This window comes from Leptosomus discolor, chromosome 1 (assembly GCF_034619465.1).
Source record: "Leptosomus discolor isolate bLepDis1 chromosome 1, bLepDis1.hap2, whole genome shotgun sequence".
Lineage (NCBI taxonomy): Eukaryota > Metazoa > Chordata > Aves > Leptosomiformes > Leptosomidae > Leptosomus > Leptosomus discolor.
In genome coordinates this window covers 17415586-17433397 of record NC_141391.1, presented here as the reverse complement: position 1 = coordinate 17433397, position 17812 = coordinate 17415586, and the positions used below count along the sequence as shown (strand labels likewise).

Here is a 17812-nt window from a genome sequence, read left to right as displayed (position 1 = left end):
TTCATCCCATTTTTCTGGGAGTACACAGACATGTACAATGCAGCTCCAATAATGCTACTCATTCAATGAGTGCAGTTTAGCTGTTAAATTAGTTTACACAGCTATAAAAATTTCCAGAGGGGAAGAAGCTGACAAAATAAGTAAATTTGCCTGATCATTGTAGAAACAGTATATGGTCTCACATCCATACTTGCTTAGAGTGGTGTAGCACAACTAACTTTAGTGGAAAAATAACTCTCAAATAAAATCATTCAATAAAGAGCAGAATTTGTATCTTTTTTTGTGTTTGATGTCATAGTCTCAGCTCTTTTTGTAGTAACCATTTTATTTCTATTTAAACTTGTCATGTTCATCCACAATTTTTAAGAATGACAATGTGCAGTTATTTGGATTTCTGCTAATTCTTCCTTCTGATTTAGAGATTTTTTTACCATATATTTCTTAGCCATCCAGAGTCTCTTTTTGACTTCTGATAATTTTTCTCACTATGCTCGTGTATTTTCTTCCCTAGTTTCTACATTTTTCACTAGCAATTGCAACATACTTGCTCCTCCATTTTTCTTTGGAAAGGCGACCTGTTAAACTTCAGGGAGTTGGCAGTCTCTGCTTCATGTGGACAGAGATCCTGAGATATGTCTTGGGTAAAACAGGCAGGCAGACAGCAGTATTGATTGTTCCTACTTTTTTTTTTTCTGTATACAAGTTCTATTAGGAGCTTCCAAAAGTGACAAGGGAGCTCTAACAGCTGTCTCAGCTCTCGGCTCATGAGAAACCCTCAGCTTCTTATATATATCCTCCTGCACAATCAGCAGGGAAGACTAAGGTGCCAAACTTGGCAATGGGCTTGTAGCAGCTTCTATAAGTTTGATAGTGGGAAGTTTTGCTCATACTGCTGTTCTAGATTCATGCTCTGGGTACATTTACATGTAATGCTTACTTTTTGAGAAATTATTTACAATTCTGTTTATCAGGATGGGAAATTATCAGGTCCAGGTCTACTAATATTATTATAATCCCTGCAGAGAGAAGAACCAGCTGTATTTATTCCTTAAATAACTCCTTGCTCGGTACATACTTTCTTCTCACTCTAGTCTTTGCTGAAGCCTTTTCTGGAATTCCTGTAGTGCTGTGGGCAGGGTGAAAGCCAGATTAGTTATGTAGTGAAAACCAAACTATTCCTTGAGGGCTGAGTCTGCTTGGGCAAGTGTTAACAGAATGTATGCAGAGCATGTTACAGATGTGTGGGCAAGCAGACTGCAAAACACAATGTTGTCAATAAAGCTGCAGAACTTGAGGGCTTCAGTGTTTCTCAGGCTTCCTTTATTCAGAGCCAGAGGGCTTCTGTAATTTCTTTTGCACCAGTTTCCTCCTGAGGGACAGCTTTCTTTAAAAGAAAACAAAGGATAAGAGAGAGGTAAGGCCTGTCTGAAGAGACCAGAGAGATCAGTCTCCTGAAATTGATGCCTGAAGGTAGGGAATTTACGGTCAGGTAGCCTGCATAGTAGAGAGAGGCAACAATTCTTATTTGAAAATAACAGAGACAGGTGCAGTCAAAAGTCTGTAGCAACAGCATCTATTGGCAAATTATCGCTAGGCCAGGAAGACCTACTTGCCAATGAGAAGTTGTAGCCTCTTCACTGCTTCTTATGGTAATGTTTTGCTTTTTTCTGATTCTCTTCCTGATATGCTTTTCTAGCAGAGCAAATAATAATTATAAATTATAATTGTGTAGCTGTATTCTTACCCAACAGCAAACTGAGCCACGATAGTGTCGAACAAAGCTGCAAGCAATTTCTCATTTAGGAAAACAAAGTTTTCCGTATTACGGCTATGGGAAAACGTTGTCATTTCTCAACTGATGGCATACACTGTTCTAGATGTAATGATCTTCTTTGGTTATGATGGTGATGAACTACTATGCAATTGCATGTCAAGTTTTGACTGCACCTGTTTGCAAACTCAGGTAATTATGCTCCGTTGTCTAATTGCTTATTTTATGGATGTTTTGCTCACATGTTTTAAGCAATGCTATTTGATTGCAGATAACTAATGGTAGGATTCTCTTCTCATTATCATATTTTAACGTTTGATCTGTCTGGTTGCTGCAGGTGGAAACAATAGGTGATGCGTACTGCGTTGCGGCAGGGCTCCATAAGAAAAGCCTTAGTCACGCTAAAGCCATTGCCCTGATGGCACTGAAGATGATGGAGCTTTCAGAAGAGGTTCTCACTCCAGATGGAAGCCCTATTAAGGTAACCCCTTTGCTCTTTATTCTCAGCTAGTCAGTAGTGCTTGGACCTGATTAATTCCATTGTGTTCTGTCAGTAGAAATCTCTTTATTACTAGGAGAATTTAAAATTTCATTAATATATCACAGTCTTTTTTATGGATCTGTATTTCGCTGGTGTCCATCAACAATCATGTAAGCTCTGCCTTACTTTAGTAAGCACAGTAGACCACCCAAACTAGCTGTCGCCTTGTCATATGCATTGAATGCCTGTTTGTGGCTGGAGGGCATTGGATGCACTCCTGGAGCTCTTCCAATTCAGTTTAGTGTTAGAAGAAAATTCTCGTGATCCAGGACTGTCCCATGCTACAAGCCAAAGCATGGTATGTGATGGCAATAGGGAAATTCGCTTCAGAAGTAGACTCCTGATCTGAAATTCAGCACTAGTGTAGAGGCGCTCAGAGGCTTCTGAGGCTCTAAGGGTCATGTGCCTCTTTTCTACATAGTTGTTGACCTGAAGGATGTATAGACTGCCTCCTCTTTCTCAGTGTTAGTGTGCTTCCTTCCCACGCTATGCTAGTTCCTTCTCCTAGATTGGGACAGGAGGTAGCAGGAGGTGGAAAACCACATGTCCTTTTGTACCATTTTAAAGGTCCTCTGCTGTTCTGCTTCTCTTCATCTTATACCAGCCTTGTAGCCGCTGGCATTTGGAACTCGTAATGTTTAGGTAGGAGATGGAGATTCAGCAGGGAAGAAAAACCATGGAGATGTATATGTGCCTTTCTTTTCAAGGGTCAGATTACATGCTGTTTTCATTATGTGTACTCACTCCTGTTTTTGCTTAAATTGTTCTTCCCATAATACAAACCTTTTGTTTTCAAAGAAAATGGGGGTATTATGTAGAACAATTATTCAACACTGTCTAAAGCCTATAACAAAAACCATATATAGCTGGATGAGAAGGCCCGACAGAATTCCCATAGGATGATTTATATCAGTTCATCGTATTTGAACTGAAAGTAGAGGTACTGACAAGCTCCTCAGTGGGTGTTTGTTGTCCTGTCTTCACTTTTAGATATAATAGATGTCAGGGTAGGAGCAATGGTGATATCATAGAACGTTGTTGTTACTTTTGTACCTAACCTGGTAAATCGTGTTTAAAAATACTTATCTTTCACAGAGGCATCCTGATTTGATTTTTAAATGTATTAAGGTTAAGATTCTGCTCACATGAATGTCTACCCTGTAATTGGGTAGACAAATTTTCAGAACTATTGAAATAAGCACTTTTGGAGAAGTCTACTTTAATTTGTCCTAGTTTAGGTGTCTACTCTAGGATGAGATGAATCACACCCTAAAAATGTGTATTTTCTCAGCTGTCTGTAAGGGAAGTCTATGGACTTAGCCTAAATGTGGATGTCTACACTGTAAGCTTCTACACTCTATCAGATGAGTCCTCCTACAAATGGCAAAGGACGCATAGTTTTTCTCAGTGGTTATGTCAATGATTGTCACAGTTGAAAACATATTCATTATTTCTAAATTGAGCTGGCATGACTTTACCTTCCAGCCAATGCTGAATTGCCTAGGGTGATCCCTATTTTTTTAGCTGCCAGTTTTTCACTTAAAAAACATGAAGGTGCCCGTTGTGCCACAGATTCCCATTAACAAATGCTACATGTGCATAATAATATCTTAAAGCTTTGTCAGGGGAAGTTCAGCTTGGGTATTAAAAAAAGTAGTCAAGCGCTGGAACAAGCTTCCCAGGGAAGTGGTCATGGCCCCAAGCCTGTCAGTGTTTAAGTGTTTGGACAACACTCTTAGATTTATGGTTTAACTTCTGGGTTGCCCTATGTGGAGTCAGGAGTTGGACTTGGTTCTATAACCTACCTGAAGTTTAAGGAACCCCTAGGTATGTGTAACAGTTACTATGGACTCAGCTCAGGACCATTAATAGGAGACTTACTGAATGACACATGTTACAAATAAGCCTTGCCATTAAAATATTTAAATATTCATTAACAATAGATACAAAGTACACAATGTAGGCCTTAAGACATTTATATGTGGCCTGACTTCTAAACAGTGAACTAAATTATACTGTAATGTGGTTACTTTGAGCTGGTCCTGTTGATATGGATGGGAAAACAAGTGCAGTATTTTGACTATATTTTGACCTTGATTGGTATCCGTGATTCATGTTAACAAGCACAAGTCACATTTTCTGAGTCCTTGCCAAGTGTGTTGAATATAGAATGCTGACGCAGATTTTGTTTTCTTGTATCAAAAAACCTACATCAGTATTTGTATATTCAAGAAGAAGTTGGAATCAGAGGGCAGTTTTCCTCGTGTCCAATGTTTTATATCTTTGACAGCTTTCATGAATTGCTGTGAATGAATTCCAGCCTTATTCTTCAGGATAATATAGTAGCTATTTTGAAAATAAGACAGCTACTTCACTAAGTCTGAGACAATTTTTCAAAACATAATTCCTAAAAGTAAGAGACCTTCTGCTCTCAGGAGTAAACAACAGTGTTCTGTTTTCTCGCCCCAAAACTGACTGATAAGCCTTGATTAAATAGGAGGAAATAATTCTCATCCATTTCATAGAATACATGACACCATAGTTATTTGCAGTTCAATTTCTGTTAGCAGGTTAACAATTACAGCACAGTTACTCTGTTCTGATTGTGTTTTCTAGTAAGAAGAAAACATGCTAAATTCTCCTTGGTGTTTGTGGGGGATTTCTTTTCCAGAGCTATATCTTTTATCTAAGCTCTCTGAGGTCAGCACTGGAAATCGCAAGTTCAGGAGTTGTTTCCCGGGTTTGTGGGCTGCGACTGGTACAATGCACGTTTAAGAGGCTGATTACTTATTGGGCAACATTTTTTTAAACTGAGTCATTATGAATCTGGGTTGTCCTGGTTGCAGGGATTTCAGATCTAGGGAAACCTAACTGCAGTTATGAAGTGCAATGCTTTTTGTTTAATGATTACACAATTAGATATGTCTAAATTTATGATTAGGGTTTATGGAATGTATGTATTTTCTGAATTACTTCGATGGATGTATTTTGTGTCATCTTAGGACTGAATTCACCAGAATGCAAATATTTACTTTTTGTAGTGCTTGAAATGTGAACATCCCTGTGATAGCAGCAGATATCTTATTAAAGGACACTTAGAGTCTCATTAAGTTAGAAAGAAAAAGTAAATAAATGAAAGAAAAAAATACCATATTGTATAAACAGGAATTTAGGATAAGATTTTCACCTATAAAGTGCATTAGCAGACAATCAAATAAAGTTTATTATCTGGGTACACAGTTGTCATTTGAAAGCATTCATTGTAGCCATTGCAAAAATACCTTGTTTGCATAATTCTCCATACTTTATAAAAAAATCTGCCCCTTAGAGCAATGTTTTTGTGGCCAGTAAACAGTGATGGACCTCAGGATGATGAGAAAGTGTACGAAGCAGGTCTGGTTTATATCTGGATGATCACAGAATCACAGAATCACAAAATCACAGAATGGCAGGGGTTGGAAGGGACCTCTGGAGACCATCTAGTCCAACTCCCCTGCCAAAGCAGGTTCACCTACAGCAGGTTACACAGGACTGCATCCAGGCGGGTTTTGAATATCTCCAGGGAAGGAGACTCCACAACCTCTCTGGGCAGCCTGTTCCAGTGCTCTGCCACCCTCAGAGTAAAGAAGTTTTTCTTCATGTTCAGGTGGAACTTCCTGTGCTCCAGTTTGTGCCCCTTGCCCTTTGTCTTATCACTGGGCACCACGGAAAAGCGTCTGGCCCCGTCCTCTTGACACCCACCCTTTATAAGTGTTGATAAGGTCCCCTCTCAGTCTTCTCTTCTCCAGGATAAAGATCTACAGGTCTCTCACCCTCTCCTCGTAAGAGAGATGCTCCCATCCTCTAATAACCTTTGTAGCCCTCCGCTGGACTCTCTCCAGTAGTTCCTTGTCCCTCTTGAACTGGGGGCCCCGGATCTGGACACAGTACTCCAGATTTGGCCTCACCAAGGCAGAGTAGAGGGGGAGGAGAACCTCCAGCCCCCGAGACAGAGCTCATAGCATGCTGGTGAGAGCACCATGGTGTACTGCTGACACATATTCAGGCACTTGACACTTCCAGCGGAACCAAAGGCAGCAGAAATGCATAAGCAGAATGGAGACCCTGAGTCTGCACCCCTTATACCTGCGTGAATAGCCTGTGGTTTGCAGGGTAATGAAAAAATATTGTTTTGCAGAAAAAGAGAGTGAGCTATATTATAGCTGCCCCCACAAATCCCATCATCAGTGTTGTAACACAGTCTGCTCTTTTTGCAAGAAATATTTGTAACAGAAAATGGGCTGATCATTCTCCTGTGAGTGATGGAGAAGGCTTCAGGTCCCTGTATGATTTTTTTTTAATCTCCCTTCTGTTTGAGGCAAAATCCCATTATTTTAGCATAAGCTAAGGCCTTAGTACAAAAAAAGGGACTTTGGGCTCAGACACTGCATGTAGAATTGGATATACATTTATATCCTTTAAGCAAAACACTTTTTAGTCCAGAAGCTGTCGTTTTGATTTATTTTCTGTACAAATAATTATATGTAGTGCCCTATGACTGTAGTTTGAAAATATTGATTTAAAATTGCCTCCTACATTAAATGTTACTTGAGTTTAGGATATGCCTCACATTTTACTACATTTTTTTAGATAAACTGGAAATACATTAATTTTAATAGCTAGAGATAATTCTCCAGAGCATTGACCTTTAGAGATAAAGGTCACAATGCAGATCTCATTTGATGTGCTAAAACCCATAGGATATTATTGGTGGCATCACTTTTTATCATGCTTCAAATCTTGCCTAATTAATTAATGTGCATTCTATAACCTGAAGAAACAGAAAGGCTTCCTTTTCAGTTTATTGTTAAAAGGACTACTCTGGCAGAACGTAACCAGTTTTGGCTAATGAGATTTCCCAAGAGGTTAATCTCTAACATTACCTGCTTGTTTTTTATAGTGTGTGAAGGTGGTCCTAATAGGGTTTTGAAGAGATACAGAACTGGGAACACACAGAAGAAAAGTAAATGATTTACATGAAGCTGCTGAAATTAGCTACAGTTGTGTAGATCTATTGCATACAAGTAGTCCTGCCTAAAATGTAAAGATTAGGCCCTACCACAGTAATTCAAAACATGTTTTAAAATATGTTCCTCTACGGCAGAAAAATGTCATGTATCTTTCAAATAATTATGTTACAATAACATGAGAATTAGCCCTGTAAATACTGTAATCGAAAACTGAGACAAATACATGCCCTCACCTTCTACCCTCACTTGTTAAAACCAAGTTAATGAAATAATGAGAGTAGTGCAGAAAAATTCTAGCTGATATTCTCTTCAATTCTATTAATTTATTCTCAGGTGAGGTAGATAGGACCTTGTATTTGCAAGGCACGTAGTCTGGTCCTCGGCTCAGAGTGTTAGCTCACTTGCAGCTTCTAACTTTCAGATATATTTTGCCAAACCTATTTTGTTATTGGATTTATATGCTGCACTCAAACAGTGTTGTCTGGTATTAGCACTATCAACATAACAGCCAGTCTTCATCTATCAGCTAGAGAAAGAAGCACAGCATGGCAGAGAGACCGTTTCATGTGAAAGAGGGGGTTAACCTCATCTATTTCAAACACTGACAGTGTGAACAGCTATATCCAAACTTGTTACTGTAGCTCCCTCTTTAAGTGGAGAGAGTAAAGCTCTGTGTTCATCTGACATGCTTTCAGTGTCTACTTTATAATGAAATAAATCAGATAAATCCTACCTCAAGGGTGAACAAGCTAATGAGCTCTCAGAAGGAAGGATGATCCCACTGGAAGGAGCTGGACTGAAACACAGGTTCAAATCTTTGTTCAGTCGCAGCCTTTCCATTTGAATTTTTTATGTTATCCAGACTTTCTGTATTTCAGCTTCCCATATTTAGGTGACAAATAATGTTTTACAAGTAGAACCATTTCTGTAGCGTGTCTAAGGTGGATGACTTTACAGCCATGGAGCTGCATTAGTTTTGGTTTGTGCTGTCTATTTAAATACCTGTGGTCATGATGACTGGAACAATGAAAGCCTGAATTTGCTAAATGTCTAATCTCTGCTTGCAAAGTTGTAAATTTTAATAAGCATGAACTCTGCCTCATGAGTAAGGGTACAGAAGAGACAAAAGGGCTCTGTGGATTGTAATCAGTCATGTCCACAGTGAGAGTGATACACTTTTCTAAATAACATGGACATGGGCAATGAATTTTAGTGTGTGTAGCGTCTTCTGCTGGCTCATTAGATATTCCCCTTTGCATTATGGTACTGTAGCGCTTGCACCCAGAACACAAGTAGTGTAAAAATGCCAACATTTGCTTGAATATATACTTTTTTTTTGGTTTCTAAATGAGGGTGCCATTCCCAAACATACAATGAGTGAGAGTAGTTTAGTGAGTGTTTTTGTAATACTTTTCAGTGTTTCTTGCCTTGCTTTTAATTCAGATTGTGGTGTGCTAGTTTTGTAACAATTTAGCGGTCCTCACCAAATGTACATCTTCATGCAAGCGGTAAAAGGTTGTCTGGTTTGTTTTAAATTGTGAAAGGCTGACTGCTGATGCAGGCGTTCTCATCAGCCCTGTGAGAAAAGCTGCTACGTTACTGCAATGCTCCTTGCTCCATCTGTGGTCTCCTAGCAACTTTGCCGTGTATCTAATGTCTACATCAGACTCGGGAAAGGATATAATATCCTATTTCAGGCTGCATAACTTTAAATCAGAATTTGTATTAAAAGAAAAAATGAGAAACAGTTCCAGAAAAGAAACACTTGCATTAAGAGACTTTTTTACTAAAAATGACCAATGAGCCAGTACTAGGCTTCTTAATTTCAGAGGCTTACCAACACTACAGCGGCACAACTCCTTTGGGGAGCATTCAGAGCCACACATCTCAGGGGGAAGCTTTGTACTTTTTCTTGGGAGCGTGCTTGCGACATGGTGAGCCAAAGTCAGCCCTAGTGATGGTTCCTTGGACTTGAGGAGACTTCATGATGCCATACCTCAGTTTGGCCCAGTGCCTTTGGAAATGTGAAATGAGAGGAGCTGATCTGTATCAAAGTGCATCTCCCCAGGCATCTGGGAAATTGCAAGTTTTGTTAGGTTACTCTAACGGAAAATTCACTTTCCTCAGTCCTCCAGTCATTTTCACTCAAGTGCTTCCTTTTGTGTGATTTTAGTAATGATCAATTTCTTTAAAAAAAAACCAAAAGCACACTGCAACTTCTATATTTGCAACTTCTATTCTTTTGAAGGGACTTTGTCCTATCCAGTTATATGTCACACCCACTGTATGACAGTGTTACTGAGTATGCGTTGCAATAATAAGGGTAAGTGGTATTTAATATGACTAGTGGATGCACAACAGCAGCTTTGTGGAAGAGGCTGGTCTGAAAAATTAGGTTGATATTTATTCTGCTGCAGAAGGAAGTTTCCCAAAGTGCTGGTTATTCTTTCAGGTGACATCCATTTCTTGTTTTAATCAGGTACTTAAATAAAGTCTGCAGTAGATGATAAACATAGATTTTCAAAGCTACCAGGGATTGATCCTGCACAACATAAGGGTCAGCCTGCTGTGCATTCAATTGCAGAGCAGAGGCATGTTATCAAGATTGGCAACCCAGTGTAAGCCCAACTTGAGTTAATTAGAAGGCTATGAAGATACTATTTTTCTGACTGCTGGGAGGAAGAGACCTGAAGGATGAGCAGAGAGATAATTAATAACGCGAGGATCACTGAGAGGAGGTTTTGTCTTTGGACCAGGCCATTCTTCTCTCATGCCATGCTTTCTCTGACATTATTGTCCAGCAAGTAAGAAGCATAAACGCCTCTGGCAAAAATAAAACATACTTATAGAAACCAGGGTAGTTACCCACAGTACCTTGTGGACTTTTCCATTGTTAGTTCACAGTGACTACTACATGTTCACAACTCTTTGTGACTCACAGTATTTAGAATTAACTGAGTATAGAAATGCCTCTGTAATTCAGTCATACGTTCTGTTCCTTAAGGAGACAAAACCTTACTATGGTGGCTGCATCTAGCTTGTAACTTTGTCCTCGTGCCTCACAGTGAGCAGATACTTTCATTTCCTTCTTCAGGTGACATAAGTACATGCACAGGGAAAACCAGCAAGGGTTTCAAGATTTAGATTCCTGCGTGGGATTTATGTCCACATGATGTACAGCTGGATTGTGGGGTCAGGTTTAAGGTCATGGTGTAACATCTCTCACTGATCTGATTCTCACGGTTCAGCAGGCATTCTAGACATGAACGCCTCCAAGTAATACTCCAGATGCCTGGCTAGTAGTAGAGTTGGTTGGGAATTTTCCATGGAAAACACTCTTTGGCTGAGAACACTGAATGATCAAAACAAAAAACTTTCACAGAAAGATCTTGACACATTTTCATCAGGCAAGTTTACCAGATTTTGGTAAATTTCTGATCAGAGAAAAACTTGCTCCAGAATAGTAAATAGATTAGTTACCAGGAAATTGCCTGGGAAAAAAAAAAAAAAAAAAAAAAAAAAAAAGAAGACTTTAAATGGAGTAAAGCATTGAAGCTGTGTCCTTTATGAAAAAAACCCTTGCGTTCTTGGTTATCTAGGATGGAAGATATCCTATGATACTGTTTTGCCCCTGGGCTTGGTTGGGGCATTTTATGCAGCTGCCAAAACCTCACATTCTGGTTTTGACTGTTGTAGTCAGTGGAGAACTTCCACATTGAAGATGAAATTTTCTATTGTTATTATTGTCATTAACTTTTTATGCAGACAAAAATAAAGCAATAATAACAGCAACACAACCTCTCAGGTGAATAAATAATTAAACCTGTGGTGTACATAGGAGTTTCAGGGGGTTTACACTGTTACATCTTTAGAAAGGGAACAATGGACAAAAATCCTTAGAAAGTGACAATTGCCATGTGTATAGTTATGCTATATATTTATATAGAAAGAAATAAAACCATGTAAGTTTAAATTATCCATGAATATTTAAAGAATTGGGCTAGGGAGACAGGGTAGCTGAGTGCTGAATATGTGTTTCTCTGTAGTCCTAAATACCTGTTCTCTTCTTCCTTCAATGTGTCTTCCTGTCATATAAAACTTGGAAGTCAGGTTTCCACTATCAACTACAAGACTGTTTTTCTTATCTCTTGAGATGGAGAAGAGATGAAAAACATTACAGCAAAAACTAAATAACAAGGACTCACAGAAGCTAAGCAGTAATACATTGAGAATCAAGCACAGATTTTGCATAAAAATAGTGCTTTATTAGCTTTCATGCAGTCTGATCACATAAACACGAACAGAAAATGCTGCTAGGCTTGAATTGCCACCTCACTGAGTTAATAGGCACAGGTGATCCCAAAGGCCTCTGAGTGGGACGTAGAGGGGAAAATGCCTTGCCCTTTGCAGCTGTAGAGTTGGTTGATACCTGAACGTCTGTGTTTCCAGCTGCTGAGATGCTGTCAGGCAGCTGCTGCCCTGTGCTGCATTGCTACAGCATCTGCCTCTCCCTCCAGTGACTGAGTTGTCTACACCTGGTTTTCGGTCTGCCTGCTTTAAAATGAAGGAAACCTCTTCTGTCCAGTGCTAATGGTACTTATTTATTATTGATATATCAATTATGTACATTATCTTTTCTAAACTAGGCAATATTTTTGTTTCAGAACCACCATTACATCACTGATATCCCTTCATTTTCTGTCTCTCTTCCAAGGGTCCAAACAGTGAAGTCCCCTAATCAAAATGTTTTACTTTATTTGGGGCCATAAATAGCGTTTTTTTTAAGTGAATAGGGCAGTCTGCCTCCTCCTCTGATCTGACCCTCCCCTAGAAGAAAAAGATGGTTTTATGGCTCCAGGAGCCCTCCAGTGTGCAGAAGTAATACGTCGTCCTGGGTAATGCAGCTCAGGCACTCATGCACTAGGTGAGTGCTAGCATAACTCTTCTTTCACCCTGATGAAGGCTGAAGAAAAAGATTCAAGAAAGGTGCTCTTTCCATCTCCTCCTTCTCCGTCCTCCCTTGTCTGCTACTGCATGAATAGTTCTGTATAAGGTGCACTGAAGATTAAAAAAAAAAAATGGAGCTGAGCTGCATGCACTTTTTTATACTGCATACCTTCTGTTACACATTTAAAGGGCATAGCTCTCCTCGCCATGACTGATTAGTTACCTTTTCCTTGTAATGCAGTTTTGCTGGGAGGATTATGTTCGCTGCAGGAAAGACCCCCCCTTGACACAAATCTTTTTTACGTTGCAAGGAAGAGCATCTCAGTAGTCCTTGTCTTTTCTGACCCTGGATTACAGGCAGAACCTTGCACAGAGTCCCAGAAGAGCTGCCTGTCAGTTTTCTCATGGAGAACAGTGTCTTTCTCAGCCCCACTGGGTAATCCTGTAGATATGTTAACCTTTACGCAGATCTGGCTCCATACTCTGGCATCCACAGTTCCAGGATTTTTAGAAGCAGCTGCTAGCATCTCTGCAAGATTGAGAAGAAGAAAGGCTATTTGTTGATGGCAATTCTCTGCTTTTCTTCCCCCGTTTGCTCCAACTTGCACAATTCAGAAGAAAAGTCAAAGTCTGCAGTTTTAAGCACCAGTTAAAAAACTATCACATAACTGTTGTCATTATTCTGTGCTAAACAGTGAGTCATTACACTGTGATACAATTAAGTGAACAGTTCAGATGGGGGGTGGAGGCTGGAGAACTGTACTTGGCCTTCTGTTTGAAGCTGACAAGTTCAGCAACACTGTTCAACTGTTTCAGAATAGTTTAGTTCCCTAAGGAAGAATGTGTTTCCTGTCATAAATAAATCCATAAACTAAATGTTTAATGGTATTACAGCTTCCTTTTGTATGAGACATAGAGTATTTTGGAAAAAACACCAATACTTCAGAGAAACTTAGGACAGCCACTTCTGTTCAAATATCTTCCTTAAATTTAAACTAGGGTAAAAGTCATTCAATGTAAATAATCATCTTCAGAGACTTCATATTGAATAACTGGAAGGTTTTTTTTAAACAAAACAATCTCCATATTTTGGAATATCTCATATTTGGGTTTTACTTTTGTTTTAATATGTTAAAAAGAGGGACAGGAGAAACAAAGACATTAGTTTTGAAGGGAGAAGAAGGGAAACCAAGGCACAAATAATTCAATAATCAGTTTAATTAAAGGGCTCTTTGGCTTCTTCCTAGTGTGTGACCTGTTTGATTAGGTCAATAAAAAGGGGAAAGTGTTATGAACAAAAGTGGATTAGGACATACTGGGATTTTTTCCACCTGGCAGAACTTGGAGGGGCTCAGGTGATAATTGTCCTGAAGAAAGACCCGAGTTTTGTCTAGGTTTGAAGCTGTGTTACCGGAGAAAGAATCAACCCTGATGAGGAAAATCGGAAGTGATATATTTCTGAGACTCCATTTTTCCTTTCTGCAAAGTCTCCACATCAGAAAACCAAAACCCTGGATAATTTCTTACTGGGATATAGTTTTCCTAGAGTGTGCAGGATAATTCTTGACATTTAGCTAAATATTCTAATAATGGTTAAAACCTTCACCATTATCTTAATAGCTAAAATGACAAAAACTTATTAAAACAAACCTTATCAAAAGTGATAGACTCCCAGGTTAGAACAACCCAAGTTGGAAGGGAAAGACGAGCTGGAAGAGGAAGCCTAGATATTATCTAGTGCCCTGTCCAATCACATCTTGGAAACTTCCAGTGATGGGAACTCCACCACATCCGTGGGGAGGTTGTTCCAGTGGTTGATTGTTCTCAATGTAAAAAATGTCTTTCTTACATCAAGACGAAACCTCTCCTGATGCAAATTGTACCTGTTGCCCCTTGTTGTCTCCATGTGGCTCTTTGTGGAGAGAGCACCTCTGTCATCTTTGTAGCTGCCCCTTAAGTACTGGAATACTGTGATGAAGTCTCCTCTTAGGCACCTCCAGGGACAAAAGACATAACTCCTTCAGCCTTTCCTTCTGGGGCAGCTTCTCCAGCCCTTTGATCATCGTTGTGGCTCTCCTTTGGATGTTCTCCAGTTTGTCTGCATCTTTCTTGAATAGTGGGGGCCAGCTCTGGACACGGTACACCAGGCATGGCCTGACAAGTGCTGAGTAGAGTGGGATGATCACGTCTCTATATCTGCTAGTGAGTCCCCTATGGCTGCAGCCCAGGATCCGATTTGCCTTTGCGCTGCTAACCCTTCGCTGCCCACCAGGACCCGCAGGTCCCTTCAGCAAGGCTGCTCCCCATCACAGAGATCCTGTACTGGGCTTTTGGGTTGTTCTGTCCCAGGTAATCTGATGATATATTTATATGGTCAAAAATTGATGTTCATCTGGGAAACATAACAAGTTCTTTACAAAAGAGTAAATTTTCACTTGTCTGTGGAAGTACTGACACCTCTTACATTAATTTTAGTGGAAAGTGAGAAATTAAATCCCTATGTGTCTTTTTAAAAATGTTTCTTTTCTGTCATCTTTCTGTAGCATAAGTGTTTTTCTTTCTGTGACAGCTTACTTTGTAGTAGGTCCATTTGTGCTACATTTTGAAAATGGATGAAAAAAAGTAATAAAAACCTTTATAAGAAGAAAAAGAATCCTAAAAATAGGGAAATTTTTAACTACCATTCAGTTCTAAAGTTCTTTGGGAAAGGAACTGCCTGCTGTTGTTACTGCTTTACTACTGTTATTTCTGCAGGTTAGTCCTTTAGGAATCACTCTGTAGCCACAAAGAACATTTTGCAGAAGTAGAGTTATCATTTCTGTTGGGAGCATCAGTGTGATTTACCTAAAAAAAGCAGACTTACTAAACTTTACCTTAAAGAAGTCTTTTCTTTATATATATATAAAAATATATATATTAGAAGACTAATCTATGATGGTGACAATGACAAATACGTAATATGAAATGACACAAATATTTCCATTATTCCAATAAACATTTTTGGGGTTTTCGTAAAATATGCTGTGATCCGAAGGCCTGATTGTCAGAAAATAATTTACATTTGTAGTGTGAAAATCAAGCATCTCAAGTAGGACAATTAAAATCACTACTCATTCCAAACTTTAAAGTAGGTAGTTTATTTTAAAAGTTGTTTTTATGGTCTCTGGTTGTAGGAGTTTGAGCTATTATTTACTAGTGATTTCTGTTTGCATCTTGCGATTGTCTTTTTGCCTTTTCCAGTTTACAGAGCTGGTTGTATAGGCCATCCTCAGTAACTGCTTATTGCACTTTCTTTCAGAAATTATGAAAAGGTCATCATCTCACAACACACTTGTTGCTTGAACTTAGGAGAAAACAGCTTCATAATTCAGGTGTTTTTTTGATCGAAACTCCTATTCGCTTACCCAGGGTTTATAGATGATGGAAACATTTTGAACTTGGTTAGCTAACTATACATTTGTATATCCAAGTGGTTTGGAAGCTGAGCTCAAGTCCTTTGACTTGAGTAGAAAATCTTTTGCATTTAGCTACTTTTGTTCAGCCTTTGATTTTCTGAGGTGAAACTGTAATTTCTGACTATAAATTTATAGAGACTGGAAGGGATGTATATAAAAAGACTGAAAAGGTTCTTTTCCATATTACAACTCTATCTATCTTCAAGAATTTGCCCAAAGTGGTACAACTGTACAAAGTTGTAAAACCAAAAGCATGTAGAATGTCTCTGAGGCATTAAAATCAACATGAACTGTAATTTCTCAGCAGCTCTCTGGATTTATCTTTTTGTATATTTTACTTTCATGGAATTAATTTTCTAAAGAATGGAGGGTTCTGAAGGTCTAATTCAATGTGTGAAAGCTTTTGTATATAGGACAGTTGGCTTCCTGAAATACTAAGTATGTTTTAAAAAATACATTATATTTAAGTAGCAGTTGTTTCTTCAACTATTAATGCATGTAAGGAATCTGTATTAAGAACTGTATCTACCTTAGCTGTGTTGAATTACAAAGTGAAGGACTTGAACCCACCAAATTACTGCAGACTTTCAAATTTCTACACATTTAGCTTATGATTGTGAGCCCTAAATTGGTCTGGTTTTGACTCTAGAAACTGTATCTGTCTGGACTTACTGAAGTGAATACTAACAGCTAATCACCTTAGAAAATTAGTTAACAGCCAAGTTCACATCCCACACACAATTATATTTAGGTTCAAGCAGTAATGGCAAAAACTCTGAATCATCAGAAGAAACTGAAATAATTCCTTAAATATAGATAAATACTCCATATACGTGTGTGTGTGTATGCATATATACACACATATATTTTTTGTGAAAGGCCAGATTCAGGAAACCTGTGTGTGACTAATCTGCAAACTCATGAGCAGTTTGTAGCTTTACAGACTACTATTATGACTAAAGCTAAGAATGATCATTGAACATGTAATTTTGCTTTTTTTCAATAATTCATGTGTTTCATGATTAAAAGATCATTATAAAAAGAGGTTAAGTTCAAAATATGTTAGTGGAGCTACTTTTCTGAAAGAAGAAACAATAACATAAATGATCAAGAGAATAAGATTTTAGGTAGTGATGTTATTTTTTAACCTAGCTTTTGCAATAATCACAATTTAAACTTTAAAACTTGTGGAAGCCTGAGAAATCCATACAGTTTCTATAAATAGAAACATTACTGAATATTTTCTAAGGATAGAATTTTAAATTCTTAGCTTAAATGCGCCAAGTCAACATGAAAATATCTCCTAAATTAATGACTGAGTCTTCCTGTTTGAACTCTCAAACACTGATTAACTTAATTTCAACACATACTAATTTTAACATGGACATTAACATTGTAAGGTCCGAAATTTTGTAGCGGGATGAAGACCGTTCCATAATTTTGAACTGCAAAATACTAGTCTCCATTTTACTGGGTCATAATATAGAATATGAACTTGCTCAAAGGTGAAAATTAAAAGATGATGTGGAGTTCAAACTTAGGGATTTTATTTCTGTATATGTTTACCATAAAACCTCACGTGTCTTAGGATGCTATTTGACATTCAAATTTACAGTCTCACTTTTCTTAAACTTTTGGTGAGAGCGAAGCATGATTACACTCTATTTGGCACTCTCTGAGACCTTTTCTCTACCACAATTAAATTCAAATTTTCACAGGCTTCACTGAGTCCTTCATTTAACCCCATTTGCCTCCAGGGTACCATCCCTTGTATACGGGGCTCTGTGTTCAAGCGCTATATTTGCTTTCCGGGCCACAGTACTGGACTAGATGGTCTTTTGGTCTGATAAGGTACAGTTGTTCTTACATTCTTATCTAATTTATTGCCTGTTCCTAGTCACAGACATCTGCAGCTAGATGTCAGCTTCTTTTTCTGAAGGAATGGCATATTTAATAGCTAGGGTAGCTCAGATAACAAAAACAACAAAGAGAGTGCAGAAATTCTGTCTGCTGTGACGGAGGTCATGGTATCTATTTCAGTCTGGTTACCCTACAACATGTTATGGTTGCTCATACACTGCCATTTCCT

At 38.5% G+C, this 17812-nt stretch overlaps 1 protein-coding gene across 3 annotated transcripts in view; it reads left to right on the top strand.

Annotated features, from left to right (window-relative positions):
- Positions 1–17812, top strand: part of GUCY1A2 (guanylate cyclase 1 soluble subunit alpha 2) — a 155552-nt gene that overhangs the window by 104544 nt on the left and 33196 nt on the right. For all 3 annotated transcript variants that reach the window (XM_086481777.1, XM_086481775.1, XM_086481776.1), the window contains one exon: positions 2109–2252. In XM_086481777.1, coding sequence (XP_086337903.1) covers positions 2109–2252 — 144 coding nt within the window. The remainder of the gene's footprint in view (positions 1–2108; positions 2253–17812) is intronic.